This window comes from Python bivittatus, unplaced genomic scaffold (assembly GCF_059951505.1).
Source record: "Python bivittatus isolate LINGU-HERP-01145 unplaced genomic scaffold, Pbiv_v1 ctg000350_np1212, whole genome shotgun sequence".
In the NCBI taxonomy this organism is placed as follows: domain Eukaryota; kingdom Metazoa; phylum Chordata; class Lepidosauria; order Squamata; family Pythonidae; genus Python; species Python bivittatus.
In genome coordinates, this window is record NW_028277074.1 from 43,361,984 (window position 1) to 43,383,226 (window position 21,243).

Consider the following 21,243-nt stretch of genomic DNA (forward strand, 5'->3'; position numbering starts at 1 on the left):
CAACATACCTGGAAGAAACAATATTGCAGAAGAGTGACATAGTTCAGGAATACCTTACATTTTAAGTTTGGGGACACATGTGGAATCCTGAGAAAATGTTACGGGTTCAAGTCAGAAAGTATTATGTAAATGAGGCAAGTTACAAAATAATCAGAAGTTAGATCAAAACATGGTTCACAAAATATAGAATACTGTAGTAAAAAGTTAATTCTCTTAACATGCATGTCTCAGTTCCACTCTCCTGTTTCCACAACTCATTTTGCCTTAAACTATCTGAAGAAAATAACAAGCAGGATGTTAATGTGAATTCTGTAAATTCTGTTAAGAGATTACTAGAAATCAATGGTCAAAAAAAGCCCTAAACAAGAGCCCCATTTAATGAATACATAATTTAAAGATTTTAACATGGGCAGACTGAATTCTAAAATCACAGACACAATGCTTGCATATTCTATAATGATACAAAAATAAGAAATTAAAGCACAGATCTTTTTTTTTCTGCATGGGGCTGTCCTGAAATCACATTTACTACAAATGATATAGGTGGACACAAAATTCACCCCTCCTTGTAAAAATTATTTTAATCTAAGTCTTTTTTAAAATCTAACTTTTAAAAATCTAAGACTTTTTAATATAATTTTTTAAAATCTAAGACTTTAGGTCTTTTATAGTTTAAGACTTTTTCTATGAATTTGTATAATATCTAATTATTTATATGTTTTAAATCAAACCAATATAAGCTTCAAAAATTTCCCTAATTTCCCATCCCATCTAGCTTCTGCTTTCCTCTACCTCGTTTCACTTCTGCTGGTATTTTACTGAAATGAAATGGAAAAGATGGAGAAGAGTCTTATCAAATTTAAAGATATAACACATATATCTTTATATGTGTATATAACACATATACAAATCACTTCTATTGATAGGAGCAGCCAAGTGGAATTAAAAAAGCAACATGCATCCAAAGTTATTCAGAGTGGGCTTAGCATGAATGCAAATATTGTTATGCAAATTTATTTGAAAATAAATCCTATTGATTAGAATGGTATTTGTTCCAATACATGCACTTAGCATTGCACTGTACAACAGGAAGATTATTCTGTGATACTTCTTTAAAACTGATCAACTAATGGAAATTATTAGATTTGAATTAAAAACTTAAGTAATATAAAAATTAAAGTGCAAAATATTCATTATCAATAACGAATAGCAGATTTTAAGTTTAAAAAGAGAAATATGTCAAATGCAATCTAAACCTTTCTATGCTTATTTAAAATTAATTTCCCTGAAATTCAGTTCCCAAACAGCAGAACAATCCAGTCAACTGCTAAAGACTAAGCTACTTGAAGTTTTGGCTATGCTGCTCCATTAGCCGAACAATTCTGTCCCACAGCCTCCCCCACTTTCCAATATGCCAAATGAAACCAAGATAATTATGGAAGTACCACAGGGATAGCTGCCCCAATGGGTTGGGGAGGGGTGAGATACATGGGAAACTAAAAGCTTATTTTCCCTTAATCTGCCCAACGATCATGTCCCAGAACTATGTACTGGTATTTTCCCTTTCATTGGTCTCAACAGGAATATTTTTTAAGCAACTATAATAACTGAAATGAAATACACAAGGAAATGAAATTTCCTGCTCCTATCACGGATAAAACATTCCTTCAGTTAAGAAGTATTTTAAAATCTATCTGTTGATCAAGAACCTCAAGTATCAAATTCTCAGCAAGACAGAATCGAGTATTTATACCATAAATATCCAAACAGATATGAAAGACCCCCTTATTAAAATGTATTGTGTCCCAACCTCATGAACTCCTTTGATATTAGCATATCCTTAGAACTTTTAAAAATTACAATAAATACAAACAACTACACCAACCTCAACAACTAAAGTACAGTACGGATTATACATGCTTAGAAATGAAACCACACAGCAAGCAGCTCTTCCACAGATTTCTGTGGGAAAACATAATAATTTGATAATCAATGACTTGGAAAAGCCAAGCTAAAATTAGTCATTTTTGTTAAGTAAAAACATGAAAAGTATATTATATTCATTTGCACGTACTCCTGTCAGCCCTACAAGGCAGACCAGACCAGACCAGACTAAGAAACCAATGCCATACAGGTCAGGGCTTTCATTGTCACAGCTATAGTAACAGTCTATAGCATGTCTGAATGTGCTTTCCCTCTCCCTCACTTTATTTTCGTGTGACTGAGGGCGGAGCTTGCCTGAGACATTTTCTCAAGTTCTTTTCTTGGCCTGTGCTCAAGGCCCCTTTATCTGACTACTGTCTTGGTAGCAGGTCTTCCTCCTGTCCTTCATGGTAATTCCATATGCCCTGTACAGCTCCCTACATTAGAAGTGGGGAAAATGTGGCCCTCCAAATGTTTCACATCCAACATTAAAAGGATGTTTCTCAAAGCCCAGAGGGATTATTCCATGCCTGCTTTTTGACAGGCACAGTGCAGGGTAAGACTCACCATGGCAATGGAGTTTGTTTTGCTTGAGAATTTAACTCCTTAGGAGGACTCTCAGAAGGAAATATTAACCAAGGAACATATTCTTAAATGATGAATCTGACAGTGATCCAAGTGGGCTGCTGTGTATTCTACCTTTGTTGTTGGTTGTGTTGTTAGCTGCTGAGTCACTATGGTGAGATGGGTGGCCATATATATCGAACTAACTAATAAAAAGCTGATATATTTCCCACATATTATGCCAGGGATATTTTTTTAAAAAAAGGTTTATCCCTTCTGAATTAATTGCTGTGTTTTAAGAGTGCACATGTTCTTGGCTATATCACCAGGATTTGGACTCTATCATGGATTTATCAAACACAGAAGCAGGTAGAAGAACGGTCACACAGCATTGGAAGGAGAAATCTATACCTGAACTGGAGCAATGGATTTAATGAATAAGACATTCAGGTAATATGGTCAAAATTGGGGGAGTTGTTCTGTTTGCAACATGAATTTTCAGCCTTTCCCCCCCTTTTTTTCAAAAAAATAGTATTATTTTTATTAACTGAGTTATGTTACATTTGTACTGCTGTGTATGTATCCATACATTTTCTTCTGAGGACTAGCTGACACATACATAAACTTTTAAAGACAATAAACCTTGTTTATTTGTGCTTTCCACTTGGGGGGCTAGCAGAAATTGGGGACAATGATCCCACCTCTCCTCAACCTTCATAAAATTATCGGGACCCCCATTTCAGAAGACCTGCGGGGTCACAGGTCCTCACCCTGTGCAATTAACCCGAAAGCTCCTCATTAGTACCTCTGCCAGTAGGGTGCCTCCTTATCCTTAATCCCTATGGACTCTTTGTACCTTTGCGTGAAATTCTGTTTTTTTCCTCCTGCGCCCAGGGTTTTTCCTAGAGGTCATGACGGCAGCTAAATTGTGAGCGCCAGAAAGTGTACTGCCTGCCTTTTCTCTTTCTCCTTCCTTCTCTCCTTCCCGGATTCCTCAGCTTGCTTCTCAGCTTTACCCGCAACCTCGCCTCCTTTTCCCTCTCAAGCCAGACAGGCCAATGAGCAACCAGGCTAGCAGCGGGGCGATCCTCCGCGCCCACCCGCCTCCGTCACTGCTGAGCAGGCGCGGCCGGCTGGGAGTCCACCGGGAAAGGCAGGGAGTCCTTCCTCCCCCCGAGCCAGCCAGCCAGCCAGCCAGGCAGGCAGGCACTAGCGGCCTTGGCCCCGACGGCCCCGCTCGCCCGTCGCCGTCGGTCTCCTCGGGACGCCGCCCGCTTCCCCGGGGGCGCTGCCCCCTACCGGCTTGCCACAATACTGTCTCCTCTCGGCTCCTCGGCGTCTCCTGGTAACCCCCCTCCCCTTGGGCTTTCGATACCTGTTACACTCAGCCGGCCTAGTGATGCTCCGCTTTTGACCCCACCCCGCCCCTTCATGGGCGCACGCGCGGCGCGCTCTCGCCGCTTCAACCGCCGCTCGTGCTTCAAACGCCTCTCGGGGATGTCGGGAACGCGCGGCCGGTCCGAGCGGGCGATTCCCAAAATTCCATTGAGCGCCCAGGCGGACGCGCATTCCGTGGTCGGCTGTTAGGGGCCTTGGATCTGTGGAAGGGTTTTGCGGCGGGGATTATTTTATTATTATCATTATTGCTGTTGTTGTTGTTACGAAGTTATTAAGGATCGTAATGATCATTGAGGATATACTAGGGAAAGAAGAGAAAACTAGGAAGGGACTAGTGGGAATGACTAGAATGGCTGGAGGCTTCCAAATTTTGTTCCAGTTTCTGCTTGTGCCTACTGCACACTCTCCCTGTGTAACTTCATGCGCACCACCCATAAAACATTATCATCATAATCATCGTCCCACTTTTTCACCTATCTTATCTATCTCAAGGTGGTGAACATACCTAATACTCCCTCCATTTTCCGCACAACAACAACCCTATGAGGTGGGTTGGGCTGAGAGAGAGGGAGAGTCCCAAAGAACAGTTTGTAGCAGTACAAAAAGGGGTAAGGGGTAAAAATATACATGCCTGTCTAAAAAGCAAAGGGCACTGAAATGAAAGTAAATGTCCTACAGAAAGGAATGACTTGCTAATACTGAGCAATTGCACCTCACATTGCAACATTTGGGAATGTTGTAAATAATGACATTTACTTCCATTTGGTAAAGGAAATGGAGTGCTTCTTTGAACTTCTTAGAGGGCTCTCCATAGCAGTTGGTTGAAGGGAGGTACAGAAGGAAACTAGGCCCTGTAGATTTCAGCAGAGGGAATTTGTAACCAGGAGATTGCTTGGCAAACCACCAGCCAACACAAAGGTTCTCATCTGTGTAGAAGACCTTCAAGCTTGTTGGGGACTGTGACACCAGCGCCAATCTCTTCAGAAATAAGTGGAGAGAAAAGAGGGGGAGCATATGCAAGCAGTTCCAGAGTCACACCAGGATGCTTATCTCAGGTCCGTAATGAGCACTATTTTTTAAGAATACTTACATGTGGAAAGGGGGGAAAAAGCTATTAGGTGCCATTTATCTAACAAGAGTTTGGTTTTTGACTATAGTTACAGAATGAACCTTCACAGTAATTTGAAATAATATTGTATATCCATTTGGTAATCATGTTTCCAATCATGTCTTGACAGCAATTTCATTGCCTCAAATATGGGATATGGGGCAGGGGGGGTGTCAACCACTAATTTCCTACTTGTAACTTTTGCATCTTTCCCTATCATATTTTTCACCTTTTTTTCTTGTCATAGGAAATCCATTCAGGTAATGCCTTTTGATGGATAACAATGTGCCTCGACAAAAACACCCAGGTTCCTTTAAGATTTATTCTATATTAAAATGTTATACATTAAATTTATATTAAAGATTAATTTTTTATGATAAAAGTAATACTTCTGTAATTATATGAAACTATACATTGTTTTGTACATTAAAATTCAGTGGTTGGAATCTTTTGAACAGCTTGATATGTGCACTGATCAACATTTAGCATCATCTGTTTGTGTATACTGAGATTATCAAAGGTCTTTTTCCATCCTTAAATCAGGCCATTGTTTCTGAGCTGAATTATACACGTACAATATGTTTGTACATAAAAGGCACTAACATACTTGCCATAATGTGTGCAAAATTCTGTTTTTCTATGTTCTCCAAGCATAGACAACCAAAGGTGAAATTAGCCAGTTTAGAATGTGGATAATGTATTAATTTACAGTTATTCTGAAGCAGAGCTTTCCAATTTCTTTGTGGCTATGCCAGGGAAGATAGCTATACAAATCCAAGGCTTGCTCTGATAATGGTAAACCATATTTGGCTTACTAGGAGAGGAACATTTTCCAATTCACAAATCTCAGTAAAGAAGGCTGAGAAAGAATTTCTACTATTGGTGTAATTATGCCTGCTGGAAAGAGGAATTTATGTACCATACAGTAAATTCATGAACGTACCCAGAAAATAAATTATGCTTGGTGCTCCTTTCAGCAGAATTAGTGCATGTTTATTTTAGAAGAATAGAGACTTTTATTAATGTTTCATTTTTTCCTATCACCAAAAATATTAATTAGAATGAAATAGGTTGGCATTCCTTTAGTTATTCTGATATATACATATTTTTTTCTATATAGTGTTTATACAACAGCCTTACTGAAGAACATCCTCACTGACTTTGTATTTCAGGATAATTTGAGATAGTTTTAACTCTTTCAGAGTTATTACATAATGGGCAAGTGTTGCAGTAAAACTAACACTCCGGTATCTGTAATACAGAATGATGCAAGTATTGGAACTTCAAATGCAAATGAACATTTATTTCAACACACAGAGGAAATCAAGCTAGGACCTGTAACTGGCTTTTTCCAAATTACAGGGAAAAAGATACCAGATGGGATGCAAAATAATGCAAGCATTAATTCAGAAGATTGTGCTAACAATGTTATGGGCTCTCAGACCATAGTTAAAGAAAATGATGGCTTGGTAGTAACTGATGTTCACTAATATTTATTAAAATGGTTCTGCTAAAACATATGAACTGCATAATAATCTAACTGTAAATTAGAAAAAACAAAATAAAGTTTAAGAGCCAATTCAAATGTAGCAATTCACTAGTTTCAATACTCATTCTATGTTTATGTTGTTAAATCTTTATATTTTACCACTTATATATGAATTATGAATATTTTGGAAATAATGCCTTCCATTTGAAAAGAAAAATGCCTTCTTCCATATGGGACAGTATTTCTTCACGATGTTGCTTGGACATATTCCGTTTTGTAATATGTCATAAACACTAGAAATAACTCTGAATGAATATACATTAATTTTTTATAAAATAAACTTGAAGTTCTTTTCTCATTTTTATGTCTTTTTTTTAAAGTAGTAGATTTCATGTAGAAGATCAATGTATGGATAGTAATGATTGGAAATAGTAATGTTTGTTTTCAGACCAGTTCAAAGTTGGTATCTACTACTTATGAGAAAATTAGTATACAATATGATCACATGCATGCTTTTTCTGTATTCAAAGGGATTTAGAACTATGCACAAGACTGCAGTCTTATTGCACAATATTATGCATTCTTACTCAAAATTAAGTCATAGTAAGTAATTGATAAATGGTGTGTGTTTTTATTACATTCACAATGTGAGGATGATTCTAGAGCTATCCATTATTTTGCAGAATGTACCACAAACAGCTGTAATTTAATAATATGATTTCTTCTATTGGTGTCTCCTCTACAGCTGGTATCCCTTGAAGCTGGGTGGGTGGGGGGAGAAGAAAAGTTGGTAGGAATTGCAGAACTCAGATCAGACCTTGGATTTTTGTTTTTCCATATTCAGTTTCTTTGGTATACCTATCATGTGCTCATCATTATGTTGCAAGTGTTACTGCACCATAATTGCAGACTCCTTAAAATAAGACATGCATTTGACACAAATCAGTCTAAACTTTACTACTTTTAAGTGCAGGTGATCAAATTTAGTGGGTATTTATTAGGGCTCCAACCCGACTTAGGTGCCATCAACTTGCTTCCAACTCCTAATGACTGTATGATACTTTTAGTATATCCAAATTCATAACTGAAAGTTGTCCCATCTTTTATTCACTCTTTCCCAATGTCCAGTTTTCACAATATCTCTCAGAAAATAATTGCTTTCACATTTCTGATCTCCCTTCTCTTCTATCATCTTTTCTAAGTTTGAAATTGCTTATTTACCTGAATTAATTTCTTTATTTTTTCAACACTTTCCATCCATCTGGTCTGTCGCACTTACCACTGTGGAATACATAATACACAAAAATACATTTTTGGGTGAAGAAAGCAAAATAATCAAGGCTTCACTGCAGTGTTTATTAGACAGTACCTACTGGAGGGGGACCCCACCAAGGGATAGTGCAGACAAAAGAGATGTTCTGATATTTATACATTTCAGGAAAGGGAAAGAGAAAAGCCTGCATCATACATATTCATATGATGATGCAGGCATACATAAGTAATAAATCTCAAGTTACTTTCTCCACCTCTGTTATCTACTATCTACAAGGAAAAGAAGAAACAAATCAGTTAAAGGTGCCAAATGCCAGGAAGAACACATCCTCCTTCAAGACAAATGCCTTGGTAGTTCACAGCAGCTCCAAGGGTGCTGCACATTTTTTTGTTTCAATTTTATTACGGCGCTCCTATTCATCTGAAGCCTCTAGAAATTTGCTTTCTTCACCCAAAAATGTATTTTCCCCACACCATCTTTTATCTTTTATTGATTTTACTGTCATTTCTTGATTGTTGTGAGCTGCCCTGATTTGTTGGGAGTCAAGCAGCATACAAGTTTAATTGTATTGTTGCTCTTGTTGTAATTATTATTTCTGAGTCCAAGAAAGCTAAGCATTTTGATTGCCATTACCTTTGTCTTAATATTTTACATTAATCCAGATTTTCACTTTCCATGTTACTTTGCTAATGAGCAATTCTGTCTTCCTTTATTTTTAACTATCAAAGTGGTGTCATTGCATATCTGCTAACAAAGTAGAATATCTCAATTATTTTTGTATTTATTTAGTACATTTATATCCTACTGCAATCCAAATACCGAGATTTACAATTAAAAAGTTCATATTAAAAATTTTAAATGTAAAAATAAAACATAATAGAAAAACATTTTGATTCCAGCTCTCTCATCTGTTCCAGTCCTTCCATACTTATATTCACTGGCTATATTAAGCATATGCATCCTTACCTCACTCCCTTTCTATTCTAAACCATTCTGTTTATTCAAACTCAGTTCTTTTAATAGTTCTTTGTTCACTGTCAAGGTTCCCCAGAATGATCAGGTATTCTGGACACCCTTTAGCTTTAACATGTTCCACATCATGGCATCTAGACAATACAAGAAAAGTAAACTTCAGAATATCTTGATGTCTCCATTATCCATCTTATGTTACCTAATTGACCTCATGTATCTCTGCCTTTTCTGAAATTTACTGTTCATTTAGCATTTCTGTTTCCCTTGGTATATTCATTACAAGATTGTGAGCAAAACTTTGCTTGCATGAGGAATTAATATTCTCCTGCACCTCCCTTTGTTATTACAGATATACAGTATTGACCAATTAGGATGTAATGACAGCCAGTCTTAAGCATTTCCAAATCCCGTTGATGACAATGGGACTGTAAGGAATTTTACCAGTGAGCATGGACAATGGAGCTTAGTTCAAAATACAGTATTTAGCCACACAGTAAAACATATGTATACATATTTAACAGAGTAAATCCTGCTACACATGGTTGTATTTACTTATGGACAGTATCATTTTATAAGATTAAAATAAGAATTTACTTTTAAACTTTTAATGTATAAGTTTTAAAACCTTTTTTTTTTTTTTTGGCAATCTGTGTTGCAATCAACTTAAAAACAGAAAATAAGTTTCTGCCATTGCAGCAGCACTTCGAACTACCGGAGGATAACAATACGTGCAGAACTATCCAGCCATTCTCCTGTGCCCGTTAAGGAGAGACTTGCTTTTAAACACCTTACAAAGAGAACTGGAGAGAGAGAGAAGATGCCCGGCTACTGCTGACGCCCCTCCGTGGACCAGTAATCGGCAATGAGCGGAAGCTGACAGCACGAAAGGAAATTGTGCGTCTCCCTAATTTTGTCCCCAAGCGGAAGTGCCCGGATAAAAGAGCAACTCCAAGCAATGTTGTGCGGACACGGAAGTCTTTTGGAAAGCACACTGTCTGAGAAAAATACAAGGAAGAGTAACACTACCCGTTAACTTTCGAGTTCCTTTTAACCCCGGAACTGTGGGTCACCCAAAGAAAAGACAGAAATCTGCTTTCATTGTAGCTTTGCAAAGCAATGTGTTGCCCGTCAATCTACCCCCCTTTCAGTTTGCAAAGTAGGAATAATTGCATAACTTCCTCCGTTTTTTATTCGAGACTGGTCTTTTCTTTAAAAAGTTGTTTCGAACTTAAAAAACAAACTTCATCGTGGCGTGTACAGATCTGCCTGTTTTATCTTTAAATAGTTTTCTTTAAGATGGGCAATAAAAAAAATCAACATAGACTTTTCCTCCGAAAGAAATAATTATAATTGCTTTCCCTCTCTCTGCTTTCACTTTGTTTGCCATAAGCGAAACATACTAATTAAAAAAAAATAGCCATCGTTTCGAGGGAATTCATATAAAAGTTTATTTTTTAATGCAGTCTATTTCGAAATACGTCCTTTGAGCTATAAGGATTTATTCCTGGGTAATGTAAACCATTACAATTTTAAATATTTAAAATAAGGCCCGTATCGGTGACTCTACTCTCTGCAGCAATCCTTTCTCAGGGTTCGTTCTCACTTTCTCCAAACAAGTACTGTATGGGGAGAGAGTCTTAAGCAATCGGGATGTTGCGAGTTCCAACAATGGGATGAGCGGCTCTCTACATTCTTGCCTCTATGTAAAAATGCGCGTGTCAACCTCTGTTTCTGGCTGCAGCCCGCCTTCTTGGCTCCCCGGGTCTCGCGCGCGGTTCCGGCGTGGGCCGAAAGTTGTTGCGTTGCAATAGGTTGAAGACCCGCCGAGAGAAGCTGGTAAATGTGTTGCTTGCTCTTCTCTCCTAAACACAGTCTGGCGAACTTTGCAGCGAGGCAAGCGTGCCCTTGATAGGTTCATAGGCGCAGCCCTCTTTTCTCCGGTGCCTAAACTGCGCTCTGTCTTGCCCTGATGCTGCAATCCTGTACACGTGAAAAAGGCGCGTTTGCATCAGTGTATAAGATTGCACGGTCCAGAGTTTTCAGCTGAATACTGTTGCAATCAACTTATGCCCGCCTTTCACCTACTCTGAAGCAGCCTTCCCCCGTAGGTATCCACCAGACGTATTTGTACTACGGCGCCCATCATCTTTGCTGAACCTTTTCATAACGATTATGGGACTTTTTTTAAAATTCGGAATGTAGCAGGGAAACAACATTTACCACTGGTCTTCCCCTCAAGAATTCATTTGGTTGCAGCATATCTGGACCTTGTCCTCATGACCTATCCGTAACTGCAGAGCACATGCTATAAATCTGTCCTGGGGTGTTTCTGTGTATGTCCTTGCTAGCACCTTTAAAGGTTTGGCAAACATGATTATCCCCAGGTTTGAGCTGAGGAACCATAACTGTCAGGAAATAGACTCGGCTTGCTTTATCATCCCCAAAGCAGCTGCATTAGTAACTTTAAAAGTGCGAAGATGTATGTATCAATGGGAATATCAAAAGTCTTCCCATGGCTGCTAAACCATTTGGGCCGCGGCCTGAGAGCTCCTGCTAGGCTTTTAGGTAGCCTAAACAGGGAACAGAACTAAGGGATCCTAGAAAAGAAAAATGGGTGTAGAACTGTTGGAGTATCTTTCTAGTGCAGTGTTTCTCAACCTTAGCAACTTTTATTCCAGTTTCTGCTTGTGAAATTCAAAAGTGAGCTTTTCTATAGTGTTTCAATTATGTTTACCTGTTATGCCATTTACTGTTTTACTTTCTCTTTTTTAAATTTTTGTTAATATTTTAATATTTTAATCCTACAGAGGATGTGGGGACTGGGTTTGTATGTGTACTGCTGAGAGCTGTGGCAGACATAACTTCATTTTTTTTTCTGATAGGTTATCAGCAAAGATGTTGAATAAGAATATCTGCATGTTATTCACTGACTAGAGGTTCCATCTACCTACCAAAAAGGAGCAATATTTTATTAAAATAATCTAAGACTGCTTTCAGTGCTTTTGAAAAGAAAAAAAAACACAACACTGACACAATGGTTTGAAAGATTCTGAATAGTGCCAAAACTTTCATCGCCTTTGATACTTGATTATTTTGTTTCCTCATAACATGATAATCCAGTTTTCACTGAAGAAATGCTTCCCATTATATTGTGTCCTCAAGGCTCCAGCTGCTGGCTTCAAAACTGCAAAGGAAGGAGGGCTGATCCTACAGTCTGCGTCTCAGGACGTTTACCAGAATTTAGCATTAGAAGACTGGATCCATGATAACATGGATTTAGAGAACAGACATGTTCTTTTCCTGTGGAGAAATTCTTCTACTGTAGTGATTGGTCGGCATCAGAATCCCTGGCAGGAGTGCAATCTTAGAGTCATGAGGCAGAAGGGTGTAAAGCTTGCGCGAAGAAGAAGTGGAGGAGGTGCAGTTTACCATGACCCAGGCAACATTAATCTGACCTTCTTCACCAGCAGAAAAAAATTTGAAAGAATTGAAAATTTAAAACTGGTTGTTAAAGCTTTAAAGACCCTGCGCCCCCAACTAGATGTTCAGGCTACTGAGAGATATGATCTCTTGTTAAACAAAACCTTTAAAATTTCAGGAACTGCTGCGAAATTAGGAAGAACAACTGCTTATCACCATTGCACCTTGCTGTGCAGTGCTGATAAATTTGTTCTAACATCTGTGTTAAAGAGTCCTTACAATGGGATCAAAAGTAATGCCACACCAAGTGTGCCTGCCTTAGTGAAAAATCTTTTTGAAGAAGATCCTACATTAACTTGTGAAATGCTTATGGATGCCATTGCTGGCGAATATGCTTCACATCATCACACTGCTAACCATATCCACGTAATAAATCCAGCCGATGAAACAGAATTCCCTGGAATTAATAATAAAGCCAGAGAACTAAAAGCCTGGAACTGGCTATATGGAAAAACACCGAAGTTCAATATCAGCACATCCTTTAATATAGAACATGATCAATCCCGAGCTGAAATTCAGATAAGTATGGATGTAAAGAATGGCAACATTGAAACTTGCCAAATAGATGTGCCTCGGAACTGGCTACCCCTGGATATGCATGATGAACTTAGGAACAGCCTCATTGGCAACAGGTTTTGCCCAAATGAAACTACTGCAGTGGCAACTGCTTTGCTGAGAACTTGTGCAGATTCTAAATTACACAGCAAATGGCATATCTTATGTGAGAAGATTGTAACATTAATGTAAATTATGTGATGAGCTTGATTCTTGAATTTCACCAGTTTGCTAATACAAGCTTGTTATATATGATTTTATAAGAGTTCAGTGAACGTACAGTAAACAGATTTAATGTTGATGTAATAACTATTTAACAAAAATAAAACTTGAATATAAATGTTTTCTTAAAAGAGGAGGTAGTTAATTGATACTGCACCCCTTACATGTCTTCTCAAAGGTGAACGCCATTGAATTTAATGGAACTTGGAAGTAACTTAGTGTAGAGTTGCAGCCAAGAATGCGATAATAATACACTGTTGGGTGGGCAAAAATGTGGATGCAAAACTACAACTAAAAGCCACTTTTGAATTCAATATATTACCAGTCCAAACCCCTAAACTATGCCACACTGGAACTGCCATTGAAACATTACTCCTGTTGTAATCAACAAAATTTAAAAGATGATTTGTTCTGCCAATTAGAAAATCTCCCTGTCTTGAGCTGGGTAGCACTAGTTAGCAACCTTGTGAAAGCTTTTTTGGCTTGTTTTGCTTTAAATTACTTTCTACCAGTTCTTACTTCACCATTCTAGTAAGAAGATCTGTATCAGTGTGCAATGTACATTTTTTTTACAAGCCTTTATTTCTTTTTTATTCCAAAACTTATATTCTTCTGATTAATACAAATTTATTGGTATAAATTAAAAATAAATTAAAAGAGGTTCAGGTTATAACTATAATCATTTGTTGTTCAGTCGTTAAGTCGTGTCCAACTCTTCATGACCCCATGAACCATATTGCGCCAGGCCTTCCTGTCCTTCACTGCCTCCCTGAGTTTGCTCAGTTTCATGCTCAAACTATAATCATACAATATTATAAAAAAAAAAAATCCAGAATGTCAGGGAAACTGTAAACAAATTGCATTTATTGAAATCTTGTCCTTTTGAATGTTACTGGGTATATGTTTTTTTATATAATAAACTATAATCATACAATATTATAAAAAACATATACCCAGTAACATTCAAAAGGACAAGATTTCAATAAATGCAATTTGTTTACAGTTTCCCTGACATTCTGGATTAGATAGACTGTGATCAATTATTTGTAAGTTGATTCCAAAGTATTGGTAGCATCTAACAGTTTATTGGACAAAAACAGATTCTGAGGAGAAAAAACTGACTACAACAGGCATGTTTCATAGCAGGTCCCAGGAATGGCACACCAGGACTAGAAAGGTTCTCCAAGAAACTCATAGATGGAACATGAGCTGTAAATTGCAAACATACAGTATTTTGAAAGTACAGTGGATGTGGGTCACTATTAAGCTCTGAGGAAATACTTGGCTAAGCTGGCTGGGCAAGGCATAATTTTCTTCCATGCTGACTGGACAGGAATGTGTGTGGTAGTGGCAACAGATAAGGTTATTTTGAGGTACCTGAGATAAGGTAAGAGCTTGCAAAAAAAAAGTTGAGCACAAAGAGATAACTAGGATACCAACAGGCAAAGGATCAGGATCCCCAAAACTGGATACATCTTTGCTCTTCTATGTTTATACAATATATGTTACAGGTTGGTATAGCGTGCTGTGTTAACAAGAAAAGTTATGCCTTGTTCATTGTTACCTTTAAAATGCTAGTCATCTGCATGTGTTATCCAGTTTAATGAATGAATATGAGTGTGTGTGTGTGTCCTTGTTTAGCGACAACTGGAACCAGCAACTCTGTCATTAAGTGAGGCAGTCACTAAGTGAAACAGTGACTGCACACAATCTTACTTCAGCTTTGTTTTACAAACCTGCAAAGGTCGTAACTGCGAGGATTGGTTGGAAAGTTATTCTTTCATCACCATTATAACTGAGAATGGTCGCTAAAAAGGCAGTCACTAAACGAGGACTACCTCTGTGTATGTGTGTGTTTATATATATATATAGTGGATGTTCCTGAGTTTTCTTAATCAGACAAACTCCATTGTTCAAAGTGACATCAGCATGTTATTTGACCCATGTGACTGCTCTGTAACTGTCCAAAACTCCTCTGCCATTCAGCCCCCTTTAATGTTCAAAGTATCTGGCAGGCACCTTTTTTTTTCTATATACAATAGCTTCATATAATTTTGTATTGAAAACATTGTAGCTGGCTGTTTTTATACTGCTGAATTCAAAAGTACAGGTAATGCTTGGCTTACGTCAGCAATTGGGACCAGAATTGCTATTGCTAAGTGATGCAGTCATAAAACATGACGGCAGTTCAGCAAGTGTCATTAAACAAGGACCGCACAGGTTGTTAAGCAAGGACCTCATGTAATTGCAACTTCCTGCCGGCTTCCACAAGCGAAATCAGTGGGGAACATTGGAAATCACAATCACATGACTACAGTTCGCTGTGACATTGTAATTTTGAGCAGGGCACCAAGTGCCCGGATTGCAGTTGTGACTATGGGGACACAATGACAGCCAACCTATGAGGACCCGTCATAAGTACAATTCGTTTAGTGCCGTTGTAACTTTGGTCACTGAACAAATGATCATAACCCAAAGACTACCTGTATCTAGGTTCATTTCAGCTACTTGTTCAGTTTAGTGATTCTGGTTTGAGAGCCATTGTGGATAGATGCTTCCTCTGAGTAAATGAAAACAAACAAAAAAGAATACTTGTGAAGACTTCCTTAAAACATCCACCAAATGTTGAAGAGACAACCAAGTGGGGTACTTCTTCACAGTAAAAATGGCTGCAGTGAAGATTATATGGGGAAAAATCCAGCCACATGTATAAGGCTCTCCCAGCCATATGCATAAATCTTGTCAGATTGCAATTCTAAAATATATTCAGTAGTGGTTTAATTTAATTTATTCATTAATTAAGGATTTGATAATTCTTCCCATTTCTTTTACCTGATGTCTATTAAGGTAGGAATGCTGGTTTTCATTTAAACAAAATTTAATTACTGAAGCCCCTTTTAAGGATATATTGAGATAAATGTATTGTTTTGCTTAAACAGCTATTTATTTTGTAAAAGCACACAGTAAATATATATTTAGACAAGACATTTACACTAGAAAAAAAGGGAGTGGTTTCAGAAGGAATCATGTTTTCTTTGTGTGTTTAATATGAAAGATGTCCACAGTAGTTTCATGACAGGGTCTCAGATCAAAATCACAATATCCAAGGTAAAAACGACCCTGCAGAAAAGATGTTTTTTTCTGATCAAAAATTCAGGAACTCTGTTAAACAAAACAAAACAAAACAAAACCCCTTACCTGTGGTTTCTTAAAATAATCAAGGCCTCTTCCAATTTTAAACATCCATCCATTGTTGAATCTGTGTTTTAAATATAAGAATATAGAAACTAATATAATATTCACAAATACAGAAATGGCATGAGTATGTTTGCAGATAAATTTACTTTTATGTGATAACTTTAGATTTTAGTTTGGAAATCTGGCCTGTCCTAGCCACAGTTATTTTCCACACGTGCACAGAGAGAGAGAGAGAGAGAGAGAGAGATTGAGATTTTTTTTCACATGAAAACGGATTGCCAAATATTAAAGCAGCATCCTGATAAGTTAATTTCGATCTGTCTCTAACTTTGTTTTGATAGACCTGAAAACCTTTAATAATCATGTATTATATACACACACGCACATTTCTTAACAAAGGGCAAACATTTTAAGTATGTAAACCCATTTGGAATTTTGTGAGCATGTCATGGGTGCGAAATTACTGCCTAGGAAAGACTTCTACATTTACAAAATATATGGCTGGGGCTGCAAAACTCTGCCCAGTCAGTAGGTGACCCCGCTGACCCAGATGCCCCAACACTTGCCTTGTTCTTCCGAGCAGATGGGTTAGGGACATTCTTGTAAATAAAGCTGAAGTTAAGGACTCATGCTTTGTTTTTCAGCTATGTTTTATTTAGATTCTTTCAATTAATGTAAGTTGGTGGAAACCAAAGGAAATGTTTCTGAATACCCTGATGCCTATAGGCACCTACTGCCTATCAGTATTTTAGTGAGGACAATATTAACCAATATTCAGTACAGTATTTATATTCTTATTTACTATATAGTAATTTTACGTATCACCAACCTAATCTCTCGATCATGTATTGAAGAAGAGTATGCTATATCCAGTGTAATGCCAAAATTCTTTAGAGACTGCTGTATTTCTTCTAAGGCACCCATCTGTTGACTCTTCCCATGACCCTGTTATGATTTAAGACATGTTATCATTTAAACATGAACGTACAATCTAACATCATCAATTCAGAATTCTCTGAAAAACATTACTATTTTTACTTACTTTAATGTAGACCACCTTAATGTTATACTTTTTCAGCCAAAAACTACAAACTATCTTATGAAGAGAAACCTGTACCGATTATTTTTCTGTGTAAACAACAGATGACTTGTAAGAAAACAAGCCTTGATTCCATGACACAGAAGCCAAACAAACAAACGAACTAACAAACTTAGAAACACCAGGCCCCAGAGGCTAGTGGAAAAGCCAGAGGAAGATTCCCCCTCTGAAATTCCTGACACCTCCTACAATACAATACAGATTTTCAGATTGAATTAGTAATTTGTAAAACACTAATGTGACAAGAGAGCCAGTTGGGTGTAGTGGTTAAGGCACCAGGCTTGAAGTGGGAGACTGTGAGTTCTAGTTCCACTTTAGGCCAGCTGTGTGACCTTGAAACGGTCATTCTCTCTCACCCCTAAGAAAAAGGCAATGGCAAACTACTTCTGAAATCTTGCCAAGAAAACTGCAGGGACTAGTCCAGGCAGTTGCCAGGAGTCAACAATGACTTGAAATATGTCAGAAATAAGTACAAAATATGTTAGAAAGGGGAATAAAACTATCTCATTGATAGAGCACATGCTTGTGTGCAAAAGCTTCTTGGTAAAATTCTTGACTTTTCCTGTAGATATTGGAAAGAAACTTTGAGGAACTGCTACCAAACAGCATATAAAATACTGAGCCAAAACCAATAATTTGATTCAATATATTCCATTTTCTTCTATTACCAATTTAAAATTGATCTGATCCCACTCACTGAGGGTACCTAAGTTTAGCTTGTTTTCAAACTATTCTTACCCCAAAGCATAACCAACTCTCCTAATACAAGAAGTGTTCAATTTTAATGCAAGAGATAGCAATCTTTTTCACCTACAAATGGATTTTTTTAATCAATTATTTTTTCTGACCCAAAATATGACAGAATGTTATTTACAGAAGTAAGTGAAAATTCTTTTTTGTATTTTTACCACAAAATTACTTTACTTCCATTCAGCAAATGCAACCTGATACTGAGTAAGAGGCTATTCATGCAATCCTAAATATATTAAGTAATTCTTACTAAATTCTGTAATAATGATTGCAGTCTTAAATACTTACTTCTTCATGAGAGGTAAGGAGGTGTATAGTTTTCATTCTGCATGGTCCTTTAACAAGCATTTCACAGAATCTTAAAAAGTTGTACAACTGTAGAAAATTAAACAAGATTAATTTTTCAGATGGAAAGGGGCAAACTGTCTTGATTAAATGCAGCACCACTATTTCACCTGGTGGGCTTGGCGAATGTAAGGATCCTCAACCCAAACCTCTGTAACAGTTTCATTCAGATATTCTTGGAACAGTTTTTCATAGCTGAATCCTTTGCTATCCTCTCCAATTTTAATTTGTTTGTGGCATTTCCCATCTAAAAACAAGAACGAATTTTCACTAAGAATCTCCCCTCACGACAGTTATGTCATGGTTGAATTAAAAAGGTCTTCTAATGTACTTTTTAAAAGCAGTGTTAAGGAAACTTACATTATAGCTTCATACCTTCTTTTTCCTTCACAACGTATTCCTTAATTTCTTCTGCTCTGTTCATGTAACTTGTTATTTTGTTTCTGTAGTAGGCCCTTTTCTTCTCATCTTTTGTAGCTGTGAACAGAAGACAAGAAAGAAATGGAAAAAAGGTATTTCTCCTCCCATTCATTTCATTACATGACCTTTACGTACATAGCAAGAGTACTGAGTGGTGAAGGACTCTTATGCATCAAGTATCTCAGCAGAGGGAAGGCCCATCTGGCTCCCAGATTTTTTCTGGGTGGTTGAAGTTATGTATTTTGAGATCTTGTCGAGGAAAAAATGTGATTAATATTTTTTTTCTCTTCCTTCACACTTTTTTACTCCTTTTTTACTCTTTTCTTTCTATTAGTTTTTACTATTGCAATTATAATCGTTAATAAAATTATTTTTTAAAAAAAAGAGAAGACTAGTATATTTGTGTATTTTATTTTGTTTTTAGTTTTAGGGATGAATGACTTAGGCCGCCATTCTGTATCTACCTACAGTAAACCTCTATTGAATTCCTAGGAATTATTGCTAACTGGACATGTATAAAATTGCTCTGCAAGCTGTAAGATTCCATAGCAACTTTATATGAACTTCCTGAGATGATCTCACTGAACACTGGGAAGGGTGAAGGGAAATCATGTACAAGGAGGTATGGACTAAAGCACATGGGGCTTTCAAGGTAATACAGGTAGTCCTCACTTAACATCCACTCGTTCAGCAACCAAAGTTATGACGGCACTGAATGAGGGGGACTTATGACAGGCCCTCATAGTTGCAACCATTACAGCATCCCTGTGGTCTCATGATCGCGATTCAGGCGTTTGGTGATCAAGTCACAATTATGATGTCACAGCATCCCGTGGTCACGTGATCGCCATTTGTTACCTTCACTGGTGGCTTCCAACAAGCAAAGTCAATGGGAAAGCTGGCAGGAGGTCACAAATGGCAATCAAATTACTGTGGGATGCTGCAACCATGTGGGATTTGCCTAAAGATGGCAACTGAGACTGCTGGAATTGCTGTCGCAAGTCAGCGCTGTCACGTGATGGCATGCCTTACAACCGCATCACTTAACGATAGAGTTCCCAGTCCCAATTGCCATTGGTAAGTGAGGACTACCTGTAATCAGTACTTTTGATTTTTGGCCTGAAACAGACAGTCAATACAGTGCATTTAATACAAGTGTATTATGGTCCCTTTGATGTGTTTCTGAGACAAACTTAGCTAGTTTTTGTACCAACAGCAACTTACAGACTAGACACAAAAGCAACCTCACGTAGAGCACATTACAGTAATTGAATCTGAACCTGCATCACAGTTTTAAGGTTTATTTTCTTCCAGGAAAGGATGCAATTGGTGCATCCTTCATGGTTGACAGAAATTTGTAGCCATTATCTCAGTATGAGAAAACAGATCAGGATCTAGAAGTGTAGAAAGATCTTCCATCTCTCTGAAACTTGTTCCCTTAACCTGTTTTGTCTGCATTCAGCTCAAAATCTTCCCCAGTGGTTTCAAGTAGTTATTAAAAATCATTTGAGCCAAAATGGAGAACTAAGGTATAGTTACCACCATACAGTAACTTCTGTTTAGAAAAATAACACCATCTGAAATTACTTGAATTAATGATTAAACTTCAGGCTATTTCCCGTCATATTTCATAAAATTTACAACTCTGGAAGCAGACATATCTGAGACTCTGGGGGTTGTTAGAATCATGAAAACTTCATCTCTCCCATTTGATAAAGACCTAGAAGCACTGAAGAGAATTATTTCTCATGAAACCAGAATCAAGAGAAAGATCAATCCCAACACAAACGTATTACAAATGTACAATCTGAGTGACTTAAAACAGGGTGCAGGTAGTGGACCATCTACCGAGTTAGAGGTTCTTAAACAAATACGGGGCAAAAAATATTCTGATCCAGCTTCCTCCCTGTCCCCGTTTTAGAGGTGGTGAAAGTACACCTCTTGCATCAAAGCCCGCAATCTTTTAAACTGTAGCCAAGCGGCACAGCCCAAATACAAGGCTTCCCCCTCAGTGAGAAAGGCCCCGTCTGATTAGGACTTCCATGTTCACCTGCAATCCATCTCTGGCCGCTGCACGAGGCTCGCAAAAATCCCCTTTCCGACTGACTGAGACCGGCCGTACGTACCAGGCTCCGTCTCCTCGCTCTGGGGATGGGAAGACGAAACTCTCACCTTTCAGCACGCTGAGAAGGAGATCAATCCCTTCCTGGTAGCAAACCAGCGACTCCTGGAAACGCGAAGCCGAGTCCAGTTCCACCGCCCGCTTCAGCACCGACGCCGCCGAATCCTCCATGTCAATCCGCCAGCGACGTCCGGCGCGACTCTCCGTGGAAGGCCGGGATCTGCGCCGCCGCCAGTAACGCAGCGTCCCGTGCCCAGCGCGGGAAACCCGCAAGAACGCAGGCGTCCATCCGACCCTCCACGCAAAGCCGGAAAGAGGCGAGAGC

At 38.1% G+C, this 21,243-nt stretch overlaps 3 protein-coding genes and 1 long non-coding RNA gene across 6 annotated transcripts in view; 2 read left to right on the forward strand and 2 right to left on the reverse strand.

Moving 5' to 3' along the window:
* TSGA10 (testis specific 10) overlaps positions 1–3,575 on the reverse strand; it is a 57,235-nt gene extending 53,660 nt beyond the window's left edge. For both annotated transcript variants that reach the window (XM_088145031.1, XM_088145030.1), the window contains exon 1: positions 3,344–3,575. In XM_088145031.1, coding sequence (XP_088001157.1) covers positions 3,344–3,400 — 57 coding nt within the window. In that variant the 5' untranslated portion in view covers positions 3,401–3,575. The remainder of the gene's footprint in view (positions 1–3,343) is intronic.
* A 118-nt stretch (positions 3,576–3,693) lies between these two features.
* On the forward strand, positions 3,694–7,746 carry LOC148215166 (uncharacterized). Its single transcript, XR_015796876.1, has 3 exons — positions 3,694–3,832; positions 4,820–4,940; positions 5,241–7,746. It is a non-coding gene; the product is annotated as an uncharacterized LOC148215166 (long non-coding RNA).
* A 2,692-nt stretch (positions 7,747–10,438) lies between these two features.
* Positions 10,439–13,651, forward strand: LIPT1 (lipoyltransferase 1). Of its 2 annotated transcripts, none has more exons than XM_007436076.4 (2): positions 10,439–10,563; positions 11,610–13,651. In XM_007436076.4, the coding sequence occupies exon 2, from the start codon at positions 11,836–11,838 to the stop codon at positions 12,952–12,954; it is 1,119 nt and encodes a 372-aa protein (XP_007436138.1). In that variant the 5' UTR covers positions 10,439–10,563; positions 11,610–11,835; the 3' UTR covers positions 12,955–13,651. The 2 variants fall into 2 exon arrangements, with proteins under 2 accessions (XP_007436138.1, XP_025027512.1); XM_025171744.2 differs by lacking the exon at positions 10,439–10,563 and adding an exon at positions 10,582–10,831.
* A 732-nt stretch (positions 13,652–14,383) lies between these two features.
* Positions 14,384–21,236, reverse strand: MITD1 (microtubule interacting and trafficking domain containing 1). Its single transcript, XM_007436077.4, has 7 exons — positions 20,969–21,236; positions 18,752–18,853; positions 18,487–18,623; positions 18,320–18,406; positions 17,012–17,127; positions 16,183–16,243; positions 14,384–16,104 (listed from the first exon to the last, which is right to left on the reverse strand). The coding sequence occupies exons 1-7, from the start codon at positions 21,087–21,089 to the stop codon at positions 16,009–16,011; spliced, it is 720 nt and encodes a 239-aa protein (XP_007436139.1). The 5' UTR covers positions 21,090–21,236; the 3' UTR covers positions 14,384–16,008.
* Between the last annotated feature and the right edge of the window lie 7 nt (positions 21,237–21,243).